This window comes from Heloderma suspectum, chromosome 12, assembly GCF_057233095.1.
Source record: "Heloderma suspectum isolate Gila_16-S chromosome 12, 16-S_ref, whole genome shotgun sequence".
Classification (NCBI taxonomy): Eukaryota; Metazoa; Chordata; class Lepidosauria; order Squamata; family Helodermatidae; genus Heloderma; species Heloderma suspectum.
This window is the reverse complement of record NC_139469.1, coordinates 8,197,732-8,223,328: the sequence shown is the minus strand read 5'-3', so window position 1 is coordinate 8,223,328 and position 25,597 is coordinate 8,197,732. Positions and strand designations below refer to the sequence as shown.

At 46.7% G+C, this 25,597-nt stretch overlaps 1 protein-coding gene across 1 annotated transcript in view; it reads right to left on the bottom strand.

Annotated features, from left to right (window-relative positions):
• Positions 1–7,368: 7,368 nt before the first annotated feature.
• AMZ1 (archaelysin family metallopeptidase 1) overlaps positions 7,369–25,597 on the bottom strand; it is a 34,263-nt gene continuing 16,034 nt past the window's right edge. The window contains exons 5-9 of the mRNA XM_084818271.1: positions 24,282–24,449; positions 22,181–22,309; positions 18,343–18,509; positions 16,037–16,213; positions 7,369–8,112 (exon numbers count right to left, since the gene is read on the bottom strand). Coding sequence (XP_084674397.1) covers positions 7,555–8,112; positions 16,037–16,213; positions 18,343–18,509; positions 22,181–22,309; positions 24,282–24,449 — 1,199 coding nt within the window. The 3' untranslated portion in view covers positions 7,369–7,554. The remainder of the gene's footprint in view (positions 8,113–16,036; positions 16,214–18,342; positions 18,510–22,180; positions 22,310–24,281; positions 24,450–25,597) is intronic.

Below are 25,597 nucleotides of genomic sequence, written 5' to 3'. Positions count from 1 at the left end.
GGTGGTACTCTGGATTTGGCCTTGGGGGGGCTCCAGTTGCTGATCCATACAGTCACCTCAAGGGTGAGAAATGAGTTTCTTTTCTCCAGTCGGTTTACTAAATGCTCACTCAGGATATCCTATCAACACTCATATTCATCATGTCACTATTTGAGACGGCAGGCAAATCATGTAAACTTACACGCAAGGTGGATTAAGGCAAAGCATCTTGTCTCCCATTGCTCGGAATCCTTAAGAAGTCAGCATCTAGTGGGGATCCCAGTGGAGCTCTCAGCTGTGTGGTCCAAGTATGTGGTGCGAGTCCTGAAGCGTGAGCTCACCGTGCTCACTTGGAGGCCATTTAAAAAGCCCCCTTGTGAGCTGCAGCTGAGAGACGTGAGAATTTCACAGGCAGGCTCCCAGTTCAGAATGAAGGCACTGGCCATGAGGGGCCTGGTCTTTCTTCCCTATTATACTGAATAACAATGGAGCTCTGTGTGCACATGGCTTGTAATTTTAAGTGGCTCCAACCAGTACGACAACTGGAACTCTTCTCACCCCCACCCCTCAGTCTGCAGCGTGACCTGGAGTTTGGTATTCAGCTTGCTCTCCCTTGCTTGCTGATCGGCCCTCAGCTATTCAACGTTTTAGCTCATGAGCCTGAAATCTAAAACAAATATAAAACTAGAAAGCCTCACTATATTCTACAACAAAGTGGCTGCAACCTCTGCAATTTACAGATTACTCCTGGTTCCACCCCAGTCAATCTATTCTGTGAAGCAAGCATCATTTAGAATCTGGGGCCTATCCTTTATCCACTGCTCATCTTCCTAGTTGCCATCCTGCCCTTCCATTAGCCCAGCATCTGAGCAAATGCTTGGTTTGTTCACCTGTGGTTCCCTGGAGAGGTATGCTTCCTGCCCCGTTACGTATTTGGGGGACTGTTCTCGATACTTCACATGAGGATAATTCATGGGTGGGGCACAGAAACGGAATACATAAGAACATGCAGGTGTGTATTGTGTACTTGTTCTTTGACACATGTCGAACGCTTGTCTTGTTTGTCTTATGAGCCTCTGCACTGCTGTAAATTATTTTTATTTCTAAAAAATATTTCCATATATTCAAGAAGAATATTTGCACAACAATTACACAACATTGGGCAGGATAGGGTATTAGAAGACAGAAACAGAATTCAAAGAGATCTTGATAGGCTGGAGCACTGGGCAGAAAACAACAGAATGAAATTTAATAGGGACAAATGCCAAGTTCTGCAAGTTTCTAGGAAAAAGAAACCAAATGCACAGTTAAAAGATAGGCGATACTTGGCTCAACAATACTACAAGTGAGAAGGATCTTGGAATTGTTGTAGATTGCAAGCTGAATATGAGCCAACAACATGATGTCCCTGCAAAAAAGGCAAATGCTATTTTGGGCTGCATATGAACTTCAGCACACTCTAGGAGAGTGCGGAGGACAGGAAGGCCTGGCGTGCTATGGTCCATGGGGTCACGAAGAGTCGGACACGACTTAACGACTCAACAACAACGAATAGAAGTATAGCTTCCAAATCCCATGAAGTACTAGTTCACTTCTACTCAGCACTGGTTAGGCCTCATCTGGAGTACTGTGTCCAGTTCTGGGCACCGCACTTTAAGGATGCAGACAAACTAGAGAGGGTTCAGAGGAGGGCAACCAAGATGATCCGGGGACTGGAAACAAAGCCCTATGAAGAGAGACTGAAAGAACTGGGCATGTTTAGCCTTGAGAAGACTGAGAGGAGATATGATAGCACTCTTCAAGTACTTGAAAGGTTGTCACAAACAGGAAGGCCAGGATCTCTTCTCGATCATCCCAGAGTGCAGGACATGGAATAATGGGCCCAAGTTACAGGAAGCCAGATTCCAGCTGAACATCAGGAGAAACTTCCTGACTGTTACAGCAATATGACAATGGAACCAATTACCTAGGGAGGCAGTGGGCTCTCCCACACTGGAGGCATTCAAGATGAAGCTGGACAGCCACTTGTCAGGGATGCTCTGACTTGGATTCCTGCATTGAGCAGGGGGTTGGACTCGATGGCCTTGTAGGCCCCTTCCAACCCTACTATTCTATGATTCTATAATTCTAGTGCTGAGTGGTCTTCTCCCTCTGCTTTAATCCACGACCATCTTATTTGTGCAGTCTTCATGAGGCGTCTCACAAATATCAAAAAGCAGCTTCGGGAATTGGAGTGGTGTGGATGGTGTGTTGTGAGGAGATGACACATACAAGACACAGGTACCATGTATCAGCAAAAAATTGTGTTTTTCTAGCACGTTGAGCATCCTCATTTTGTGTGTTAGTGTTTCAGCCAATGCAATTTGCCAAGCTCTTTCAACCCAGCCCTTTGGAGCACTTCCAAAACTTTGCTATCTCCAGCCCAACCACAGCTAATTGCATTCTGAGGTCTTTGTGGACTAGTGTTGTTTTTTTTTTTTTGACTCAAAGACTGCCAAAAGCAAAAATGCTCCGGACCTCTGAAGTGGATGCCCCATCAGGTATAAGCTGGAATACTTGTTTCTAGTACTTGGCCAAAACAGGACAGTGCAACCACATATGAATTTAAAAAAAAACCAAAAACCTTTGCATAGCATTCCCTACAATCTTTAGGTGAAAAAGATTTATTCATGCGGTGTGATTTAGTTGGAGTTAGGTGCCATCTATGCAGTAATTTTAGCATGGCTTCCTTAATCTGTGCAAGCGCCATTTGAAAGGCAAGTGTCTCCATATTGATTCCCATTGAGAAGTAGAGATACAAACTTCTACATCCACCTCCCACACTGCTTTTAGGATGCTTCCAGATAATAGGCTCCTAGCACTACCGATCAAAAGCCATTATGCAGGTATTCTGTCTTTTCCTCCTTGATATTGATCCCCCCCACCACCACATTAACAAATAGAATTGCACCCTTATGATTGCTCTTAGAAAACCAGCACCTCAGGGAGAAAGGTTCTGACTTTTTCCTAGTTTTGAATGTTTTCGTGGAGGAGCTGATATTACATGAGGGAACATTCAAGTGTTTGACTCTCCCCACCTGATCTGCTTGCTGAAGTGGTATAGATCACCGGTTAGATCCTTCATGTGAGGCTGCTTTGCCTTGCTTGCTGGAACCAACTTGTGGATGTAGGGGTATCCCTCAACTCTTAATACACAACAGGGAGCTGATAGAAACTCCTGTTCTTCTTGGATTTGTAAGGAACCCGCAGATTGAAAACTAGTTCCAGTGCTCAGCCCTGTGCCAAATTAAGCTCTGGGAAAACATGATGTGAATACATACACACACACACGCTCACGCACACATGCACCGGTTCTTGCTTAAAGAAGTGCTAGATAGATCCTCTTTCCTGCTAAAGCAGTTGCCATAGCAACGGCCAGGGTGCTGCAAACGCTTTTGTTAGCTGAGGAGGGAGGTGCGGACACATCTTTGCCCTCCCGTCTCCTTTATCACTCGGTGATAAAAATGGAATTGTCTAATCTAAATGTTTACTTTTAAAACATTCTCTCTTTCTCTTTCTTCCTCCCCTGATCTTTTCCGCACCTCCACTGGTGCATTCTGAATTTTACATTTATTTGCTGTTTTGTTTTCAAGTGCCAAACAGAAATATGCAGTGTTTGGGTTTATTTTCCACAAAGCATTAAAACAGCGGCAATATTTAAGCAACCAGCAGGGGGCAGCAACGAGGTTGGTTCACTCTGGTTTTCCAGATGTGAAGTTTTATTTGGGGGCGGGGGGGGGGAGTTTTCACCCAGTAACTCGCACACATCATCAGCCTTACTGTATTCCCAAGCCATTTTGTTTTGGCCTCTGCAAAATTACTAATTCTGCACATTATAGATTTCAAACTATGTTCTAGGAAGCTCTGCTTCCACCAACAACAGAACAGCTCCTTGAAAGAGAGCTTGTTGACCATCACTAATCTTCCTTTGCAATGTGCAGAGGCTAGAGAGTGTGGGGTGCGCTTCAAGTCATGTTCTCAGTTCAACCAGAGCAACGGTGCAACGGAACATCTGTCCTGTGTCCTGCACATACTGGGGATGTGGTGTCTTAGAACTCCTCCCAAAATCCTCTGCAAGTGCTGGAGTTCTGGTGCGGAGGTTGTCTAAGTTCCGCAACTCAAAACCCCATGTTTGTACACTATGATTGAGATGGTTTTATTGATTTGTTAGGAAGATTTATACTTTGCTGCCTGCTTCTAAAGTAAAATGTTTCTTTTTCAAATTTTTTACTTCAAGGAACAATTTCCACATCAACCTCTCCTCTGCTGCAAAGGCTTCAAGTGTCTGGGGACGCCAGGATGCTACAAAGCATGCATGCCTCTGAACTGCTTCATGACATGGTAAAGGAGCTCTACTTATTTATAGCTGGATCCTTAAGAAGGTGATGTTATCAGAGAGGTGGGGATGGGTCAATGCTTTAATCTTGGAATTCTAGTACTGATATATAAAACAAAGCTCATGAGTTTATGGCTGGGGGAGGAGAGTGGAGAACTTCCTTGTCTAAAAATATCTTTAATTCTCAAGACCGAAAACAAAATCCTATGCCTGGACCGGGTAGCCTAATATCACTCCACCTCTTCTCAGTATAGGGAAACTTTAGACAGGAGCCATGATGTGGCACCTTCATGATGACATACAGTTGTTTCCAGTGGGATGATAAGAGAAGAGGTGATAAGAGAAGGAATTTTTTGATGCAAATGGCTGTTGTTTTTCCAGTCCTTTTGCTGAAACAGGTGTTATATTAGCCTGAGCCTAATACAGAGTAAGGAAAGGGTGGGTTTCACATGTGCATCATAAAGCACAATTTCAAAAATCTAGAGTGCTTTCAGACAGATAGTTCCTAGTGCTTCCAGTCAGAAGGCACTGTGCAGTTAGTCTCTCATATTTCACCTTAATGGATTTTCTGTAGTGTGTGTGTGTATGTATGTGTGTGTGTGTATGTGTGTGTGTATATATATACACACACACACACACACACATATACACAAAAGAAGTAGTGGAAAAACATGGAAGTGTTAAGAGTAGAAGATGTTGGCCTGGTTTACACATAATGACAATGCAGAGTACAGGTTGAGTATGGGTTGTCGTTGAATTATGGGTTGTTGAATTGTGGATTGATGCTATGTGCAAACCATGCACTATGATTTAACTGAGTTGTTAACTATGAACAACCCAGCAAGCGAAGCCATGGTTTCTTTTTGGGTTGTGAACTCTGCCTGAACTCGGTCAATGGTGGACTATTTATTTATTCGTTCGTTACATTTCTGTACCACCCAACAGTTGAAGCTCTCGGGGTGGTTCACAAAAATTAGATTGCTTAGTCTGATCATTGATCTGATCTAGCATGGCTCTAGGTATCCTAGAGCAGTTCCCTTTTAGCAAATATCAACCACCCTGCAGGATGGCTTATATAAACATATGAAGGTGCCTTCTGCAAAATTACATCTGTTTATCCCTGTAGCAGCTCTCCACCACCTTGGGCAGAAATCTTTGCCTAGTCTTCAACCTGAGATCATTGATATGACTGAACCTGAGATCTTATGCACACAGAGTATATACTCTGCGACTGACTTGTGGGTTAAAAGAAGTGGCACTTTCCCCAGATTTTGTGTGTGTCTGGTGGTTGTGGTGGTGGTGCTTCTACCATTTCAACAAAGTCCAGCTGCCAAAGTCATAGAAGCCTATGTCAGACAGTACTTATGTACTGTTGATGTGGAAATTGTTCCTTGAAGTACAAAATTTGAAAAAGAAACATTTTACTTTAGAAGCAGGCAGCAAGGTATAAATCTTCCTAACAAATCAGTACTTATTCCACCTGGAACTGTGATGCTCTTTCCCTGGGCTGGATCCAGTTCTGTGCTTTTGAGGATGGCTTTATATATTTTGAGGAAGCAGCAACAGAGAATGCATGACAGCAGGAGCAAGCATGGTCCATTGGTTAGACAACTAGTGCCTGGGATTCTTGCAACAAATGTTCTACTAGGTGGACCTTGATGGGATCCAGCAAGGCACTACTTAAAAGTGATTTTATTTAAATTGGTCACCACAAATTAGCTTTGCCCAATGGCAAAGTTCTGGCATTCATCATGACATTCTACAGAGCTACACCCCCAAGGAGAGTCCAAAAATGCAGGCAGCTGTGTTGATCTATACCTGTGCGTGCGTGCATGTGTTATAGGTCTTTTGTGAACCAAATTGGTCTTCACTGTCCATTGGAGACCAAGCCTTCTCAAAACACTTCGCATTTCAACAGGGATAGCTCATAACAATATATTGTTGCTGGAAAAATCAACTTGCCACACCTCCCCACCACCCCAGCTACTGTGAGGACTGGAACTAAGTTTAGAGGGAACAGGAAAGCCTGAGCAGAGTAGCAGATGACATCATCATCCCTGCGAATCAAAAAGTGTGGGTGCTTCGACTATTTGAGCTCTGGCTTCACCACACCACTGGTTGTGCCTTAATTACTGAGCAATCCCCAGTCCACACTCCTGGCTTCTAAATGTGCAGTTAAAAACACACTGGTGGACCACAAGGATTTGTCAGTCCATCCCTGCAATAGAGCAGATGTTTTAAAACTATGGACTTAGTAGGGAAAATAATATTATTTTCTAAGGCTCTCTGATTTTTTAATGTAAATAGTCTGACCATGCATAAATGCATGGCCCTTTTAGCTGAGACACCCTCACTACTTCACATCAGTGAAGCTTGTGCTGACTTTATTATAGAGCCTGTCGACCTGTGTGGGAATTGGACAGTGCAGTAAAATACACTTTCTTGCTGGGCCCGTGTCAAGGGTTGACATGATGGGGCATCTGCCAGGGGCCCACAGCCCAGCAGAGGGCCCACTGACAAGAATTCCTGGACCTGATCCTCCTCTTCACCATGGCAACCTACTCGTTCACCTGCTTCCCGCTCTGGCCCAGACAATGGTGGTGGTTAGGAGGAGGAGCAGTAGATGCCACTGATTTCTTGCTCACTGGCTCTCTGCCGTCAAGCAAGGAAGGGGTAGCAGTGATGAGGAAGCGGAGGAGCAGCAGCAGGCAACAATGCTGGTGAGAAGGTAGACTCACTGAAGGTGTCTTGCCCAGGGGCCCCACAAAAACTGCAGCCAGCACTGACTGTCTGGCTTATGAACCACTGTCTGCACAAGAGAATGCAGAATTTGGTCATCCATCTCCAATGGAAGTTAGCTTTCTGATCTCCCAGGTTTCAATAGCTGTAAACTTTTCTCACCTACCCCTTGGTGTTCAATGAAGTTACAAGAAATGAATCTCCTGCTAAGAATGTCTGTGTCTGGATGCAGCAAACCAAGGATCTGCATCAGGAAGGACAATAAAAGACACCAATAGAAGAAGCTTGTTTTATTGCACTCGGGAAGTTCTTGGTTCTTTCTCTGACAAAACGATGAGAACTTGCAGTGAAACAGACGAGAGGCATAACAAGAAGAAACAAGACTAACAAAACCCACATTTAACCCACTGAAAAAATGTTTAGAAACAGGCAAAGTGTCTTGAACAGGGCTAGGTCTCTTCCTATTTCCACCGACGGGGGGAAGATTCTGCTCTCGCCAGTTTCCTGGAGCTGAGTTTCCTTCTCAAAGAGGAGAACTTGTCTCCCAGGACTTTTCTCAGCCCTGGACTGTCACTGGCAAAAGGCAGGTCTCTCCGGGTGTTAGGCAGACGTCCCGTGAACATTTCCCACCGTGCCAGAGCATCTACGGCCTGGTCCACTTGCAGAACCTCCCCCTCAGATACGTCCTTCTCGAGAGCGGCAATGCACATCTCGAGCCACATCGTGTACTCCTTAATCATATCCGAGGGCTTGAGGGCACCAGCCAACTGTTCCTGGCTGGGTGCGTCGGCCAGAGAACATGACTGTTCGTCAAGGTCGAGATCCTGCAAGGTGGAAATGGCTTGGCTACAAGTGTCTGGGGTCAGGGGCTCCGAGAGGGACGTTACCGCCTCGGAGTCATTCTCATAACCCATGCCGGAGTCTGCGCTGTGTGGCAAAATGTCCTCTGACATAGACAGATCGCTCGATTCTTGGCTGAGCCAGGTAGACGAAATGGTTTGCATCCAGGCATAGAGTTTCTGTGCCAAAGAACAAAGACAAACAAACCCGCCAAAAACCAGATTCCTTCTGTTGCCATTTCAGAGCACTGCAGTAATAATCAGGGCTGTCTGTGCAACGTGCGTACATACAGAATTTTGTACTGGCTGTGAATCCAGCATCGTAACAACCTTATCTTTTTCTCTCTTTTTTTTTTTGTAAGAAGAAAAAATGTTTCTAGCCCTTATGGCTGCAGAGATCAATTTGAAAGTGTGTGCAGACCATGCATGGTGAAATCTCGACACCTGGAGATAGTTGGGTGGCTGGGTCTGATCTCCAACAGTCACAGGATGGGACTTCAGTGCCATGCATAGCCCTTCCCTAAGCAGAATACATGATGCAAACAAAATGTGCACGTTCTCCTGCAGTGGAGGAGGATATCCTTATACAGCTTGCTCCTCCGACTCGCTCCGATAGGCAGAAACATGTGAATTAACTGAACTGCCCTCTCACATGGGGGAGCAACCTACCTCCAATTTCATTTCCTGCCTCAGCTCTGAGCAGGCGGCTGGAGTAGCTCCTCAGGCTCTCCTTTATAGGAGTTTCCTTTCTTCAGCCCTTTATAGCTATAGTTTGCCGCACTTCTTTTCTCTTTCTTCCTTTTCTGTCCTTCTCTACCTTCCCCCTTTTAGAAACAGACAGACAAACTTTCCTCTCTCCTTTTTAGAGTTAGGAGGTTTCCTAATTGCAGTGGTGACCAGGCCTGCGCTCGCAATGCCTGACTTCCACCTCAGAAATAGACAACCCTGGAATGTCAGGGGACTCTTTTGTGGAACCTATAGAAGGGGCCATGGGGACCTCCGGGAGCAAGTCTGTCTGGCTGAATAAGACTCCATCCGGCACCAGCCAAACACAGGCCAAAGCAGCGCCTGCCCTCCTAAGCACAGGTGGGCCTAGTAGGTGCAAGGCAGGCCTGACCCCGCTCAGGGACTGGGCAGAATCCAAGGACTCAGATGGGGTAAGTCCCAAGGGGCCCCTACCCCAGCCAGCTGCCCCCAATTCGCTCCCACCACCCATCACTGATGGCCAAGCACTTCACCAAGCGTTCTGTTGATGGACCCAGCAAATTGTCGCAAGGGAGGGAGTCCACCCGGATAACCCCCCGGAGCGAGCCAGCGCCTGGGATAAGTCCTCGGGCCTCCCCTCAAAGCCAGCTGGGAGCAAGCGTTGGAGAGATAACAGGGTCCAGGAAAGGAATTCTTCCTCTTCTCTTCCCTCCTCCCCCCAGTCAGGCATAGAGGCTGTTCCCTCATGGAAGCACCGCCGCCTTTTTTGTTCCCACCCTTCTCGGCATGGCCACCATTTTGAGCAAGCCACATGGGACAAACAGGCCATTCCCCCTTCCACGCCTCCTCATAGGTTGGCCTATTCTGCAAGGGGCAGCAGACACAAGTCCACAGAAGATCCTTCCCCTTTACCCAAAAGGAGACTAAGAAATGTCCATCCTGCCCCCAGATCATTGGATTCAGAGGCATCCATTTCTCTACTCATGTCTGAGGGAGAGCAGGGAGGCCTTTCAGCTGAGGAAGTCCCTACCCAAAAGCCCAGCCTCAGAGAGGCTTTTTCAGAGTGAGGACTTCTGATTAAATAAGGCCGTGAAGACCCTGGCCCTAAATTTTGAAAGGGGGCAGGAAAAGAAAAAGGACTCTGATCTTCCAGAGGGGGTGGCAGAAGTTTTTCCTGAGCACTCCCCACCCTTTTCTGTTGTTCACTTCCCAAGCACCTCTATGGAAGTAAAACAGGAGGAATGGGGATAATCCAGGCTTACCCAGGCCAAAAAGCTCTTTGCAAAAAAAAAGTTATACAATTTGCCAAAACAGGTGATGGGCAAATTGAAAGTGCCCCTGGTGGATGCCCCCATGGCTACCCTTGTTTCTGGCACCTTATCTTCAAAGGATGGGATGATACCCCCAAGAACCCAGAAAACAGAAAGGGGGAACTGCGGCTCCGTAGGGCCCATGAGGCTGCCTTATTAGCAATACGGGCCTCCTCCACAGTGTCGATCATGGCCAGGGCCTCCTGTATTTGGGCGAAGGACATTCTAAAAGATATTCCAGGGAATAATATTAAACTCCACCAGGCTGTTAATAAACTGCTTAAGTCAGAGGCCTTCATGGCCGATGCCAGCTTGGATGCTGTCCAATTTGCTGCCAGAGCCCAAGCAGCAGCTGTGTCAGTCAGACACCAAATATAGCTATTGGAATTGGAATGCAGATGCACACTCAAAATCTAACTTGGTCCTGGGTCCCTTTGGGAGCAATAAGCTGTTTGGGGATTCTTTGGAAGAAGTCCTTGTTGAGACAAAGGATAAGACAAAGGCCCTACCCTCCACCTCCAAGAAAGAGGAGCATAAGCCTTTTCTTCACGGCGGGGGGGTGTGTGTCTTCCTTTCATTCCTTTCGCCAAAACTATAGATCCCAAGACAGCAGAGGGTTCAAGTCCTCCTGGGGTGGGCAGGATCCCTACACAGGCAACAGCAGAACCAGGGGTTCAACAGATCCCCCCACCAATATATCCCCTAAGGGTCACTGGAGACAGCAACAAGCATGACTATCCAGCTCCCCCAGTGGGAGGGAGGCTTCAGTCCTTTTATCACCAATGGGAAGTCTCCACCACAGATCAGTGGGTGTTACGCACAATCAGACAGGGCTCTGTTTTTAACTTTCTTCAGACTCCACAATTTTTTCATCTCCTCCCCGAAGCCCAGGAAATCGGAGAAGCACCACCTAGTCCTGCAGGCCATATCTCATCTCATGGACATCGGAGCGATCGAGCCAGTGCCATCCTTGGAAAGATTGAAAGGCTGCTACTCAATATTCTTTATTGTCCCCCAAAAGAACGGGGACTGGAGGACGATATTAGACCTGAAACGTGTATATTGGTTCATAAAAAAGAAGAAGTTTTGGATGGAGACACTCCACACCATCCTCGAGTCTCTTCAGTCCGGAGATTTTCTGGCATCACTAGATCTCACAGAAGCTTACTTGCATGTTCCAATTCACCCGGCTCATGGACAATATCTGCGATTTGCCTATCAGGGGAAGCACCATCAATACAAAGCCCCCCCCCCAAATTCGGTCTCTCCTCTGCCCCCAGGGTCTTCACAAAGATCTTGGTAGCATTAGTGGCACACCTGCGGAGGCAGGGGATTCACCTCTATCCTTACCTTGACGATATTCTAATCAGGTCTCCCCCACTTCAATAGGGAATTTAATTTGTCCACAGGACGTTACCATGTCTTTGGTCACACGGTTTCCTGGTGAATGTCACAAAAAGTCAACTTTGGCCTTCCAGGGAACTGCACACCTCGGGGTGGTCCTGAACACACAAGCAGTTATAGTCCACCTTCCAATGGAGAGATCAGAAAAACTCCAGACCACGGTAAGACTGATCCGTCAGAATCCCATCGCAGACCTGATGGCCCTAGTGCAGTTGCAGGGGATCATGATTGCTACCATAGATTGTGTACCATGGGCCAGGAAAATGCTAGGCCCCTTCAGTGGCTTATCTTCCCATTCCAGAAGGACATAGCTGCCCAGAGACACATACCAGTACAGTTATCGCTGGAGGTCAGTCTTTGATCTTGTGCCTCTCCCCCACAATCCTCAAGGGCCGATCCTTCAGAGAGAGCCCCTCATTCCAAATTACAACAGATGCCAGCCTTCGGGGTTGGGGAGCCCACTGCGGATCTGCCAGGACTCAGGGGAAATGGAACCCAGAGGAAGTATTACACAGCATCAACTGGCTGGAGCTGAGGGCAATCCATCTGGCTCTTCTCGCCTTCAGCCACCTGATCGGTGCTTGACAACATGACAGGCAAGGCACATGTGAATCGCCAGGGAGGGACCAGTTCATGCACTCTCATGGCTGAGGCAGACCACCTCCTATGGTGGGCGGAGACAAATCTCATCTCCCTGTCAGCCAAGCATGCATTAAACACCACTGCAGACTGGCTGAGCAGACAGGACATCAGCCAGACAGAATGGAGCCTCAATCTGGTGGTCTTTCAGGCCATAGCTCAACATTTTGGTAGACTTGTTCACATCTCCTGAGAACCACAAGTTGAGAAGATTCCTTTCCAGGTATGCGGGGGAGGGTGCAGGAGACACAGTTTCCATTTCTGCTCCTTGGCCTACAGGCACGCTGTATACCTTTCCTCCAACCTCTGTGATAGCTTGCTCCTGCACAGAATCCAGACAGAGCAGGTCCATGTGATCCTAGTGGCACCAAACTGGCCAAGAAGGGCCTGGTACTCCGATCTTCTACACCTCTCGGTGGCATCATGGCCTCTACCAATAGCTCCAGATATTCTATGTCAAGGAAAAATCCTCCATTCAGACCTCAGCTGGTTACAACTCCACACCTGGCTTTTGAAAGGTTAGCACTAGAACACAGGGTTTACGACACAAGAATTGTATCAACTATCTTATCTTCCCACAAAAATCCCACTAATAGGATATATGAGCTCATGTGGAGAGCCTTTTGCAGGTGGTGCAGGAGGAAAAGAGAGAATACGATCACAGCCGACATCAGTGTGGTCCTGGCCTTTCTGCAAAATGGGTTGGACCAAGGTTGTCAGCCCAGTGCTCTCAAAAGAGATCACAGCCTTATCCTCAGTGCTATCTGGGTCTTGTCATAGATCCCTGGCAGCGCACCACCATATGAAATGTTTCCTGAGGGGTGCTTCCTTATTGAAGCCACCACCTATACATTATCCTACTTGGAATCTGTATAAGGTTCTTTAAGCCCTTACCAAACCCCTCTTTGAGCCTCTACAAAAGGTTTCACTGAAGTTTCTATCCTGGAAGGTCCTTTTTCTTGTAGCGATCACTTCGGCTTGTAGGATATCAGAGTTGGGAGCCCTATCAACTAGAAAGGAACTATGTGTTTTCCAACAGGATGCGGACGGACTTTGCCTGGATCCAACCTTCATTCCTAAAATCAATTCTGTTTTCCACAGGGCACAGGAAATCATTCCGCCATCTTTTTGTCCTAGGCCACATCAGGCCCTAGAGAAAGAATGGCACACGTTGGACAAAAAATGCACCGTTAAGATCTGTCTTAAATGGACTAAAGGTTTTTGTGTCTCTGAATTTCTTTTCATTTCTTTTCAGCCTTCCATCATGGGCAAGAAGGTATCCAAATCAATGTTGGTGCGGTGGATGAAGGCCTGCATTTTCCTTTGTTATGATACTTCTGGTTCTGCGCAGCCTAGGGGGAGTTCCGCTCACTCTACGTGGAGTGCAGCCACCTCTGCTGCCTTGGGGACCAATGCCCCCCTTGTTGACATTTGCAGGGCCATAACATTGACATCCGTGTCTTCCTTTGTGAGGCACTATAGACACCTTTGCTTCAGCCGAAGCATCTTTCGGCCGGAGGTTGCTTCAACAGGTGCTTGTGATTTGATTATTAGGGTTAGCAGCAACTTACCCTCCCAGTTTAGGCACCGCTGTTAGATGTCCCATATAAGGATATCCACTGCAGGAAAAAGGAATGATGGTACTTGCCATGATACGTTCATTTTCTGCAGTGGATGGAGGATATCCTGCCTGCCCGGCCGTAATCTGTCACTGCGGGGGGTGGGGCAGTATTCCTTAATTAGTTTTCTTCTTCTGGAGGTTTTTAATAATAAAGTTACTGAAAAATTTTGAGGCTGAGACATCTCCCATACTGGAAGTAGGTTGCTCTCCCACGTGAGAGGGCATTTCACTTCATTTGCATGTTCTTGCCTATCGGAGCGAGTGGGAGGAGCAACACAGATAAGGACATCCTCCATCCACAGCAGAAAATGAATGTATCATAGTAAATACCAACGTTCCTTTCGAAGCAATTCACCCGAAGTCTTACTGAGCGCTATCCTAGATTTGGAGACTTTGCCAGCCAACGCCCTCACATTCCTTTTTTAACTTGTGCAGCTCATAAGAACTAGAAACTTATAATTTTAGAAAAAACATATTAAAATGGGATTTTCGGGGATTCTTCACCCCAGTACCAAATTCCGTTCTTCTGTTGCAGTTGCGAGGACTCACAGAATAAACACAGCCCTGCCAATAGATATTAACACAATTGCTTCTGTGACTGTAAGGTGGGAAAGCTCTTTCAGCTCGAATTCAGTTTTGGAGGAGCTCTCAAGAGCACATTCCAGTGGTGGGCAGGGCCAAGGGCAAAGGGGGTGGGGCCAAAAATGCCAGTATACTATATCTTAAAGCTTTTATTGCTAGTAACTCAGCCTTAGGAGAGGCATTTCAATCTTTAGAACGCAGCAAAAACTGCACAAAAGCCAGGAAGCAGCCTAGGGAACTCTGGAGGGTCTGATTAGGCCCCCAAGACGGCCTGATTTCACCCCCAGGCCTGAGGTTTCTCACCCCTGCTATAACGTGAGCTGAGAGTCTTTGGCAAGGTGACACCATGCTTGCATGATTCCTGATTGCTTGCCATATGGAGGCTACATTCATGCTTTGCTGTCACAACCCAGTTAGTAAATCTAAGGCGGAGGAGGCCAAATCTAAGGCCGGAGTTCCCAACCCTAAGCCAGCTCAAGGTCCATAGAGGCATAGAGTGGGAAGGGACCCTGGAGGTTCTCCAGTCCAACACCCTGCTCATTGCAGGATCTGAGACACCCACACCAAGGGAGAGCGTTCTGCAGATTATCCAGAGGAAGAGGACTTGACGCCTGACTCTGCCCAATAGGCTGAGAGTTCAGGCTTCTCGCACCAAGGATCAGAATCCACAACTTGGCCTCTGCCCCACAGTCCCTTCCTCTTCCCTCTAAGGTGGAGATCACCAAGCCATAATGAAGAGCATGGCTGCAAGTTAGGACTCTGCCCCTTTAAATTCTGGCTCTTCCTTAAAGGGTGGGGCTTGGGCATTCAGCAGGCCCAATTGGCTCTTTAAGCGCTAGTTCAGCTCAGACAGAAGCATCAACCATCTTCCCTAGAGTGTTCATATATCCTGCAGGGTTCGCCTGCTACATCTGGGACCTGCACCTGCTCCTTGCTGCTGGATGACCCCTGCTTACGCTCAGTCCCCTGCAGCCCTTGTTCGGTGCCAAATTCAGTGCCTAACCTGGCCAGAACAGGACTTGTATTAGGAGGTCCACAGAGTGCATGTACAGGCTGATCTCACCATATTTATAGTCATGAGGACACATTCTGCTAATTCAGATTGGCTAGTAACCGAGTAGTTTTTGTTTCCCCCTCATAATACATGGCTTGGCTCACTTGTTTGAGCCGCCTATTGGTTTGTTTGTTTGTTTGTTTATAGGGTTTCTATACCGCCCAACTGGCAAATGCCGTCTGCTGTCAGGGTGGCTTATAATAATAAAAGACCAAAACAATGACAACAAAATAACCAAAGAAAACATACAACAATAAGGGCGCAATCCTATGCCTGTTTAGACAGAAAAAGTCCTGGCTGGGGAATGCTAGGAATTGCAGGACTTTTTTCTGTCTATAACAGGCATAGGATTGCGCCCTTGAAGTACCAGTATTAAACGTATTAAAATACTTAAAACATTAAGGAGTTGATTAATAATGAATAATCTTTAATTAAATCAATTTAATTATTAATTAAAATTAATAACCAGAGCAAGAGATTAAAGTTCAAATGCCTGCTGGAAGAGGAAGGTTTTAATCTGTCATCTAAATGTATACAGGTGGATTTCTCCGGGAAGGACATTGCACAGATGTGGGGCTGCTACAGAAAAGGCTTTTCCCTGGAAGCCACCCATCACACCACTGTAGCCAGTGGCACCCAGAATTTCTGCTCTACAGGCACCTTTTCTGTTCTTTGCTTCTGATACCCTCTGGTGGGGATTATAAACTGATCGGTGTTGAGCCAAAGACTAAATTATCCTGCCTTGCAGAAAGGAGGAAAACGACCATGACTATTCCTGGATTCTCTTACCCTGTAGCGCTCAATGAGCTTGAAGCCGACGACGTACTGCAGCTTCCGAAGGCATATTGGGCAGGGTTCCAGCGGCCGCAGCAGAACCTCATCCAAACTCAAGGCACCTTGCATGATGCACTGAAGCCAACGACAGTTTCCCAAACCAATGAGACGACAGATCTCGTGGCACGTGACCTTTCATTTGAAAAACCAAGAATAAATCAGGCCTTTCATTCCCTTGCGCTTCTCTTCCTCGCCTTGGGCGAATTCTGTTTCCCTTTCCCCTCTCTCTACTTGTCCCCATACAGTGAGGCACCCCGCCGCTTTGTTTTTTGCAGCCTTTCATTTTCTCCAGATGAGCTTTCCAAGAGCCAGTTCAACCATGCAGAAGTAGTAGGCAGCTTCAGCCCTTCCTGCACTGTACTATTCCAAGAGTTCAGGTCGAGGTTTTTCATATTTGAACTCTCCTTCAAGTCAAAAACGATCTACACATTGAAAACTAGCATGTCAGATTTTAGCATAGCTATCTCCCTGGCACTCCACTTTTCCACCTGCAGGGAGGGAATTTTTTAATGTGGGGGAATGTTCAAACAAGTGACTCCAACACCTGTAGTCTACTGTGGTGCAGTCCAGCAAGGGCTGCAGCCCTGCTTCAAATCCCCAAACTGACAATGCAAGACACTATTTAGGCTTAAAAGAGACCTATCTCATTGTGAGAGCGGCAGTAGTTACAATTACAGAGAGAGCCCTGGATGCATGTAAAAAACACTCTTTTACGTGGCGTTCCTTACGGATACGTGGAATCGGCAAACCTGACAATAATGCGAGGAAATGATTTGTAACTGCATGTTCCCATTCATTTCAGCTAGAATTGGGTTAACTTCATGGAACTGCTCGCATGAGATGCGAGCCAGAGGTTTTCACAGGCAAATGAGTGTCACACCGCTGAACGGGGAATTCATTTCAGACAGATTTGTCACCGTTTGTTCTGTCTGGTCTGAGTTGGTATCATTGCTACAAACCGCAGTTTTGTTTGTTCTAGGCAGAAAGGCTATGAATACATTGTATAAATAACATTTGTAAATAATTAACACTGACTTGGACCAAGGAAACACAGCACAACGCTTGCTAGGGAGACCTGTGAGACCTGGATCTAAACTGACCGGGTGACGGACCAACTCCTGACGATCGTGCTCACTTCCATGGTTTGACCTGCTTGCTGAATATATTCGGATTTTACTTTCTTAATCTATTTGCACATTTTTTCATCTCGCCTGTCCAAAGAGTCCAACCCACTACTACACGCTCTCTCATCCGATCGTCAAGCAAAATGGGCAGTAACCCATGAAATATTGCACCATCACAACCTTCCCCAATTTGGTGCCCTTCTGTTGTTTTGAACTACAACTCCCAGCATTTCTAACCATTGGCCATGCTGGCTGCGACTCAGTGGTCAACCAGGACAGCTTGCCTACTGTCTTTGGGTATACCGTTTGGATGGGGAGATGTTTCAGTTTCACGTCAGGCTTAGGGTTGAGCCTCAGGCTTGGGTTAGGGTTGGGAAGGCATGGGTCCCAGTGCAGAAACGGGGCCTCGGTAAAGCCTAGCTTGGCCAGATACACTGAGTGGTCAACCAGGACGGCTTCATTACTGTCCTTGAGTATACTGTGAGGTTGGGGAGATGTGAGGTATTGAGCTCTGACTTAGTCCGTTTTACTGTAGATGCTCCATGAGCATTTGGATTATAGACTAAGAATTACATTGAGTGAAATCCTTTGTTTCTTGATTGATCTTGATCTATCAAGTATGTTCTTTTCGTTGCCTTTATTTTGTTAACTTTAATTTGAAATAAAATAAAATGTCATGGAGAAACGCAGGTCCCATGTTAAGGGTCAGTTAATTGGTTTGGATCATAGGAAGCTGTTTTACGCCAGGTCAAACTCCCTGTCCATCAAGCCCACTGTTGTCTGCTCCTAGCTTGCAGTGGCTGCCCGGGCACTTAGTTCAAGAGGGATCTTTCCCTTTCCCAGCTACCTGAAGTCCTTCCGATTGGAGATGCCATCGGCTGAACTAGTGGAGGCCGGTGGCTCTGATGTCAGTAGGGTGGTAAATCTGCTCCGGGTTTCAGTCAGAACTCTAAAGGATCTATTCAAAGTGTGAAGTTCCTTTAGAGCTCTGACTGGTTTTGACTGAAACCCAGAGCGGATTCACCACTTCACTGACATCGAAGCCACCAGCCTCTACCAGACTGAGCCTGTATGCAGACCAAGTGCTCTTGCAACCGACCGATGGCTTCGTGGACACTGGACAGGTGCGCATCTCACCTTGCAACACTGGAGCATTTCCAGCATGTTGAAGAGCAGCACCTGGTTTCTGGCCTGCTCCACGACTTCATCGTGCGCTTCTTGTCTCCATGGAGATGGGTTTAAAGTGGTACAACCCACGTGGGGGAAGTCGCCAGAAAACCTGGCGAAGCTGCAAACGCCCACTTCTACAGAGAGAGGAAACGAGAGGTCAGCGAGGTCAGTCTTGTTTCCACAAACGCCCAGTCATCCGTGCTACACAGGAAAGCCACCCTTACACATCTGTGTGTGTATATGTGAGTCATCGGCTTTATAATTAAGCCATTTCAAAGATATGATTTTAAATCTGTTTCCAGCATTATTAAACCTCCCAAAAATTAGCTCATTAAGCAAGAGGGAGCTGCAGCTTACGATGATTATGGCTTGGATTTATAATGTGCATAGCAAAGAGATATTATAGCATTGGAGGTTAGTACCAATTGATTATTTATAGGGAGTGTGGGGGGGGCAGCTGGTAAATTTGTAGTTCGCTGACTCAATTCCCAGCATAGCTTACAATATAGAAATCAAAATTACAAAACGGCAATTAAAAACAGAAAGATCAAACAGTAAAAAGCAGCAGGTTTTATAAAAGTGCAGCATAAAATCATTAGCAGAGCTAGACCAATTAAATTACCATTTTAACTGGTAGGCTCCTATTTTTTGCACTTCTTTTCAACTTTCTTTCATCAACCTGCCCAATGTTCATTTGGTTGGTTTACCAGCATAATCATGGCCCTATATAAAGAGGGGTCTAAAGCCTGTCCAGCTAATTACCACCCCATGAGCCTCACCGACATCACCACCACATTACACATGCAGTGTCTGTTAAAGGAACTGGAATAGGAGGTTATAGAAAACTCCATAATAGCAGAAGAACTGGCAGGATTTCAGGATGTGAGGTTCACAATCCACCATTGTTTCACTCTTAATTACGCCATTCAAAAATGTACGGGAAGCGGGGGGTGGGGTGGGGGGAACTATTTGTCTGCTGCCTTTCAGGATCTGGCTTCGTCATTCAATTTCACTCCCTACTGCTCCAAGGAGCTTAAAATCTCAAGTTTGGCAGTGGGAGGGCAAATGGAGGGAAGAGAGCAGCGCGGGCAATGGGATGAATGCAAGCAAAAGTAGTCACTAGTGCTCAGATTTGGGTGCTTCCAGTCGAGGCTATTATTGTAATTGCCCTGCTTCATTCACAGAATTTTACAGGAGGGCCAGATGATGTTTTCTTCCATTTGTAACCTTCCCTCATTTTCCCACCACTTCTTCTGTCTTTTCTCTTAAAAGAAAAAGATCTGTTAAGGAGAGAAAGATGAAATAGCCCCACAGTGCCTTTGGACTGATAGCACTAGAAGATGTTGGTGTGCAAACACCCTTTCTAGCAGGTTGGGATCAAGACTGACAGGGTGTGGGGTCAGAAAGGGCTTCATGGAAAAGGTGGGTTTAGGGCTGGGGTTTAAAGGAAGTGAGGGACATTGATTGATTGATTACATTTCTATACTGCCCAATAGCCAATGCTCTCTGGGTGGTTCACAACAATTAAAACCATAAATACAACATGATGAAATAACACATACAAGTTTAAAACTACAATATAAAATAAAAACCCACATAGCACTGAGCAGCAGTGCAAATCGAATGAAACCTAGCAGCAGATGGCACCACACGAGGAGGAGTTCCACAGATAGGAGGAAATGAGAGAGAACCCGCAATTGCTTCTGGAACGGTGGGGTCCTAGTGTTACCAATCAAAAGGCACTGCATAGCTAATCCATCTTTGCCTCCTTAACAGATGTTGTGTGGTAAGGGAAAAAAGAAAACTGGAAGAAGCAGAAGGGAAACATGGAGGGGCAGGGTTACAAATGAAAGCCGAAGACGTCTGGACCAACTAAAAATCCCAGGAATGAGGCAGAGTGATTGCACAATAATATCCTCATTTGGAAACACCCAGTGTTATTCAGTATTCTAACACAGGGGTGGAGAACATTTGGCCCAGGAGCCAAATACAGTCCTCTTGGGGGCCACATCTGACCCTCCGGGTTCCCCCAGTCACCGATTGCACAGTTTTCCCCCCATTCTCAAAGGCTGAAATGCCTCTAAGGATTAGTTACTGGCAGCAACAGCTTTCAGCTACAATATATTATTTTTTGTAGTACTTTAGCCCCACCCCCTTTGCCTTTGGCCCCACCCCCTTTGCCTTTGGCAGTGCCCACCACTGGAATGCAGCCCCCCAAGAGCTTCTTTGAAATTGAATGTGGCTCTCAGGCTGAAAGAGGTTCCCCACCCCTGTTCTAAACAATTAATCGATACTTCTAGCTTAAAGCAGCCTTCCCCAATCTGGTGCCCTCCAGACATGCTGGCCTACAACTCCATCTGCCATTATAACCCCCATCATCTCCAGCCAGCATGGCCAATGGCTGGGGATGAAGGGAATTATAATGGGCATGCTGGAAATGGTAGCCCGACACATCTGAAGAGCACCAGGTTGGTGAAGGGTGGTGTCAGGGTGGAAACTGAGCCGACAGAACCCCAGAGCAGTTCTGATTCTGAGGAGGATCAGCAATTGGTGGGAGAGCAGCCAGCTCATCCCTCACAGGCACAGCAGCTGGCAGAAATTCCTCCTACTGGCATTCCTGAGATAGACAGTGACCCAGGCAGTGAGAGAGTGCGGGAGGGGGGCTTGCTGGACGCTCGACGCAGACGCAGGGAGCGATGAGCGATGGAGGGCGCGGAAAGGAGGCATAGCGCCCATTTGGCGCGCAAGCAACGGCCGCGTCCCATGGACCCAAGGGAAAGAGGGAGGATCTCTCCCTAGCCCATAAGTTCAGGGTCTTCAAGTGATTCTCCTTCAAACGGGGACCAACTGACTACCCGGAGCATAGGCTACTCCGCTGTTCATTGCTTAGTCGCTGGTGATAGCATCTGATAGAGTCATTAAGTTGTAAAAGGATTAAAGCCTTGAAAATAATCCTTTCATCTGTGTCTTGTTGGCTATTGGAGTGTACTGAAAGAGGCTGCCAGGGCGCTCCTGACAGGTGGCTTAAAGCATTAAACCATCAGCTTCTCTTTCTAGGATTAACAGATCGCGGTGATACTGAGCCATCATCAGATGCCACGTACTTTCAAAATTAAGTCATAGAAAACAGCAAGCTGCCTTATACCCGGACAGGCTCTTTGTCCATCTAGGCCAGTATTGTCTAACTGACTGGCAGGGTCTCAGGGGGAGACTTTGGAACTTCTGCCTGTCAAGCACAGGCTCAACCACAGACCCACAGTCCCTCGCACACTCGGTCACCAGGTCAGCATTTGAAATATAAGGAGCATTCCAGCCTTGCAGTGTCTAGAATATGGAGCATCTGTGATGTCCACTGGGAAATGAAGTCTGGGAACAGAGGGCAATGTTTTGAAGTATGGGGCAACTGGCAACTCTTAGTATGGGGCAACTCCCATGCAAGGAGCCTGTTTCCATCCCAGTCGCTCCATTCCCATTAAGTCGTGTTGCTTAGACAAATCCCTTTGGGTTGAAGGGGGGGGGTTAATTCGAGGACCCAGTGTGCTGTAGAGGTTAGAGTGTTGGACTAAGACTGGGGAGGTCTGGGTTCTAGTCCCCACTTTGCCATGCAGCCAACTTTGAGCCAGTCACTAACTCTCAGCCTAACCTACCTCACAGGGTTGCTGGGAGGATAAAATGTAGGAGAATGTAAGCCTTGGGTTCCTTGCAAGATGGGAAAAAGGCAAGATATAAATGTAATCATAAATAAACGATAATAATTCCCCTTCCCTGTTGCCACCTTGGAAAGACTGCGGGATATAATGCAAACCTTGGCCTGGCAAGAACTTGCTGAAGGTGAAGCTCCACGTCTCACATGGGTAGAGGTCAGCAAGGGTGAGACCCAGGACACAGAGGGCGTCCATTGGCTTGTTGTTCTTCAAAAAGGTCAGGATCCCATCTACAGGAGCAAAGATGGGGAAATACCAAATGAAACCTGCTCATTAAGACTTCGGTTGCCTTGGTAGAGAGATCTCGGCAATGTGGTTTGCGTGTGCATGTTTGGTTTCCATCTGCCAGTACAGCCTGCCCTATGTAAGGCATTGCAGACAAAGGGCCAGTTCACACAACCAGCAGCAGCCTCTGGGACCATTGTGGGAGCTGCTGCTCACACAGGGATTCCGTTTGTGGGAACCAGCAGCACCTCCAGGTGGAGGCTGCAATTTGTGTGAAAATGTGTCCTTCCTCGGCAAGGAAGAGACTTCCCAGTGATTGATTGGTTCTTCACTGACCGCTATCCTGCCCCCTCCTTTTATTTTCCAAGCCTTCTTCCTTTATCTATATTCCCTTTCTCTAATTTTGAATGTATGCCAATGTACACGAGCATCTATTCACCGTATAGGCACCTTGTTCATTTCTTGTGCTGCCCCTCCCCATTTTTTTATCAGAAGCTCAGTGCCAGCTCCAGGTTTTGGAAGGCCCTTGGGCAAGACACCCTTAGCAGAAGAATCATAGAATTTTAGAACTGGAAGTTCTTGGAGGTCATCTAGTCCAACCCCTGCTCAGTGCAGGTAGAACTGCTCCTACTTATAAAGCATTAGAACATAAGAAGAGCCCTGCTGGATCCAATCAAGGGTCCATCTAGTCCAGCATTCTGTTCACACAGTGGCCAACCAGCTGTCAGCCAGGAAACCACAAGCAGGACACAAGTGCAACAGCACCTTCGCACCCATGTTCCCCAGCAACAGGTGTACATAGGCACACTGCCTCTGATACTGGATGTAGCATATAGCCATCAGGACTAGTAGCCATTGATAGCCTTCTCATCCAGGAATTTATCTAACCCCCTTTTAAAGCCATCCAAATTGGTGGCCATCACTGTGTCTTGTGGTAGCCAATTCCATAATTTAACTATGCCCTGTGTGAAGAGGTACTTCCTTTTATCTGTCCTGAATCTCCCACCAGTCAGCTTCATGGGATGACCCCATTCTAGTATTATGAAAGAGGGAGAAAAATGTCTCCCTATCCAGTTTCTCCACCCCAGGCATCATTTTGTACACCTCAGTCTTGTCTCCTCTTAGGCACCTTTTCTCCAAGCTAAACAATCCCAGCTATTGTAACCTTCCTTCATAGGCTGCAATCCTATACCCTCTTACCTAAGAGTAACTTCATGGAGCCTGCTACTGAGTAGACATGGATAGGATTGCACTGTAAGTTCTCTAACCGGTTGTTATTCCAGTAATATTTTTAGAGTTCTTTTTTACACCTTAGTTTAAATCCCAGCAGAAGCTGGGTCCCGGGTAGCTGGCTCAGGTCGACTCAGCCTTCCAGCCTTCCGAGGTCGATAAAATGAGTACCCAGCTTGCTGGGGGAAAGGTAGTCACGACTGGGGAAGGCCATGGCAAACCACCCCGCTACAGTCTGCCATGAAAACGCCAGCACAAGTGGCGTCCCTCTAGGGGTCAGCAACAACTTGGTGCTTGCACAGGAGGAACCTTTCCTTTTCCTTAAATCTGATATAAACTTTCCTGAGCTCCTGGGATAGGTCAGGATGAATCTATCAATAGAACACAACCATAAAGCAATGCATCAGTCTAATCCAAGGTCTGTCATCTATACACACCCCGGCCAACTCCCAGTCTGTGTTAACAGCTTTTGCCTTGACAACAAAAGGATGAGTATATTTGAAAATAATGCCCCCCAAGGAAAAGGTGATCACAACTGTCCACCTGGTTGTTTGTTGTTGCACGTGCTGGGCATGACATGCCCTCCCATGGAAACATGTTGTTTCCTGCTTCACTCCTTTCCTCCCTGCTGTGTGGTCAAGGGGGAATACACTATCTAATGGAACTGAGGTGGAGGTGAGGGCAAGCTAAAGTTCCAGGCCAGGTAACTCACCCGCACCACGCCAGCTTGCTCTCCTGTCACCTTACCGGCATGGAGTTGCACTCTGTCTGAGTCCTGGTTGTGTCGGTAACAGCAATGGATGGAGGAGACCGAGACAGAAGGAAGGCACTTGACCCGGAGGCCCCAAAAGAAAGACTCGACACAGCTCCGGAGGGAATTCAGTAGCAAAATCCCAATGGGCCCTTCGCTCAGGTCTAAGGGCAGAAGCATCAAGGCAGTTACTTCGGGACTAGCTCTTGCATAGTAAAGCCGAGTGTGAAAAAAGTGACCCCACCCCACGGTTTTGCAGGAAAGAAAGGGGAAATCCCAGGGGTACAAACCTCTGATCTTATTATCTGCACAAAAGCCTGAGATAACGCACATGTTAAGTAATAATTGGTCTTTGCCAGGCAGGGCGGCGGGGAAAGCACTTGATTAAGTTGGGGAGTAGTATGCATATTAAGGATAGTTTTATAGGTAATGGGGATGACTTGTCTGCCAACTGAGAAAGCACCAACATCTCCAGTGGGTGAGAGCAATGTAGCAAAAAATCTTCCAGGTTCTTCAACTACATCCAAAGTAACATGAGAAAATGGATCCAGGGGATTTTGGACAGGGCCAGTTGCAAGGTTGAAGATGGTGGTATTGGTCCTGGTGGATATCCTATGGGGCTGGGAGGCGGCACTTCAAAACCCGGAGTGAGCCCTGACCCTGCCTGGGCCCATAGAGCACCAGCCTTAAATGTATTTCCCTGGACCTCAGATCTATTCCCCAAAGATCTGGGCGTCCATTGATGCCAATGGAAGATTTTTGTTCTTAGCTTAAATGTCAGAGAAAAAACTTAGAAAAGCTTAGAAAAAACTTCCATTTGTGGCACTGGAAGCTTTTAAGCTTAATTGTATGGGTTGGGGGCAATTTTCCTACAGGAGCGGAAAAGAGAGAAGTGGGAAGGGGAGGCAGAAGTGGGGAAGGGACAGGGAGACTTTGCAAATGAATTGCAGTTGAAGAGGAACTACTGATTGGAGTAATCTTGGCCAGTGTGCAAAAATAATTAAAGAATTTATTTTATCTGATTTGGATGAGAAATTAATTGGTTGTCATTGCCTTCTGTGAAATTTAAATACTAGTAATGATTTCTAAATGTGCATATATAGATATAAATTGCAATTGCAAATTGAACCTTTTGTAATCTGCCCAGAGAACATTAGTTATTGGGCAGATTAGAACTTTAACAAATACATAATAAACAAATTTTATGCAGATTTGTGTCCCAGGCCCCAAATCGTTTAAGTGCCTAGCAATGCTCCTCACCTGTACCCTAAACCGAAGTGATCTTGGGCAAAGATTCGGTTGTGCGTCATCA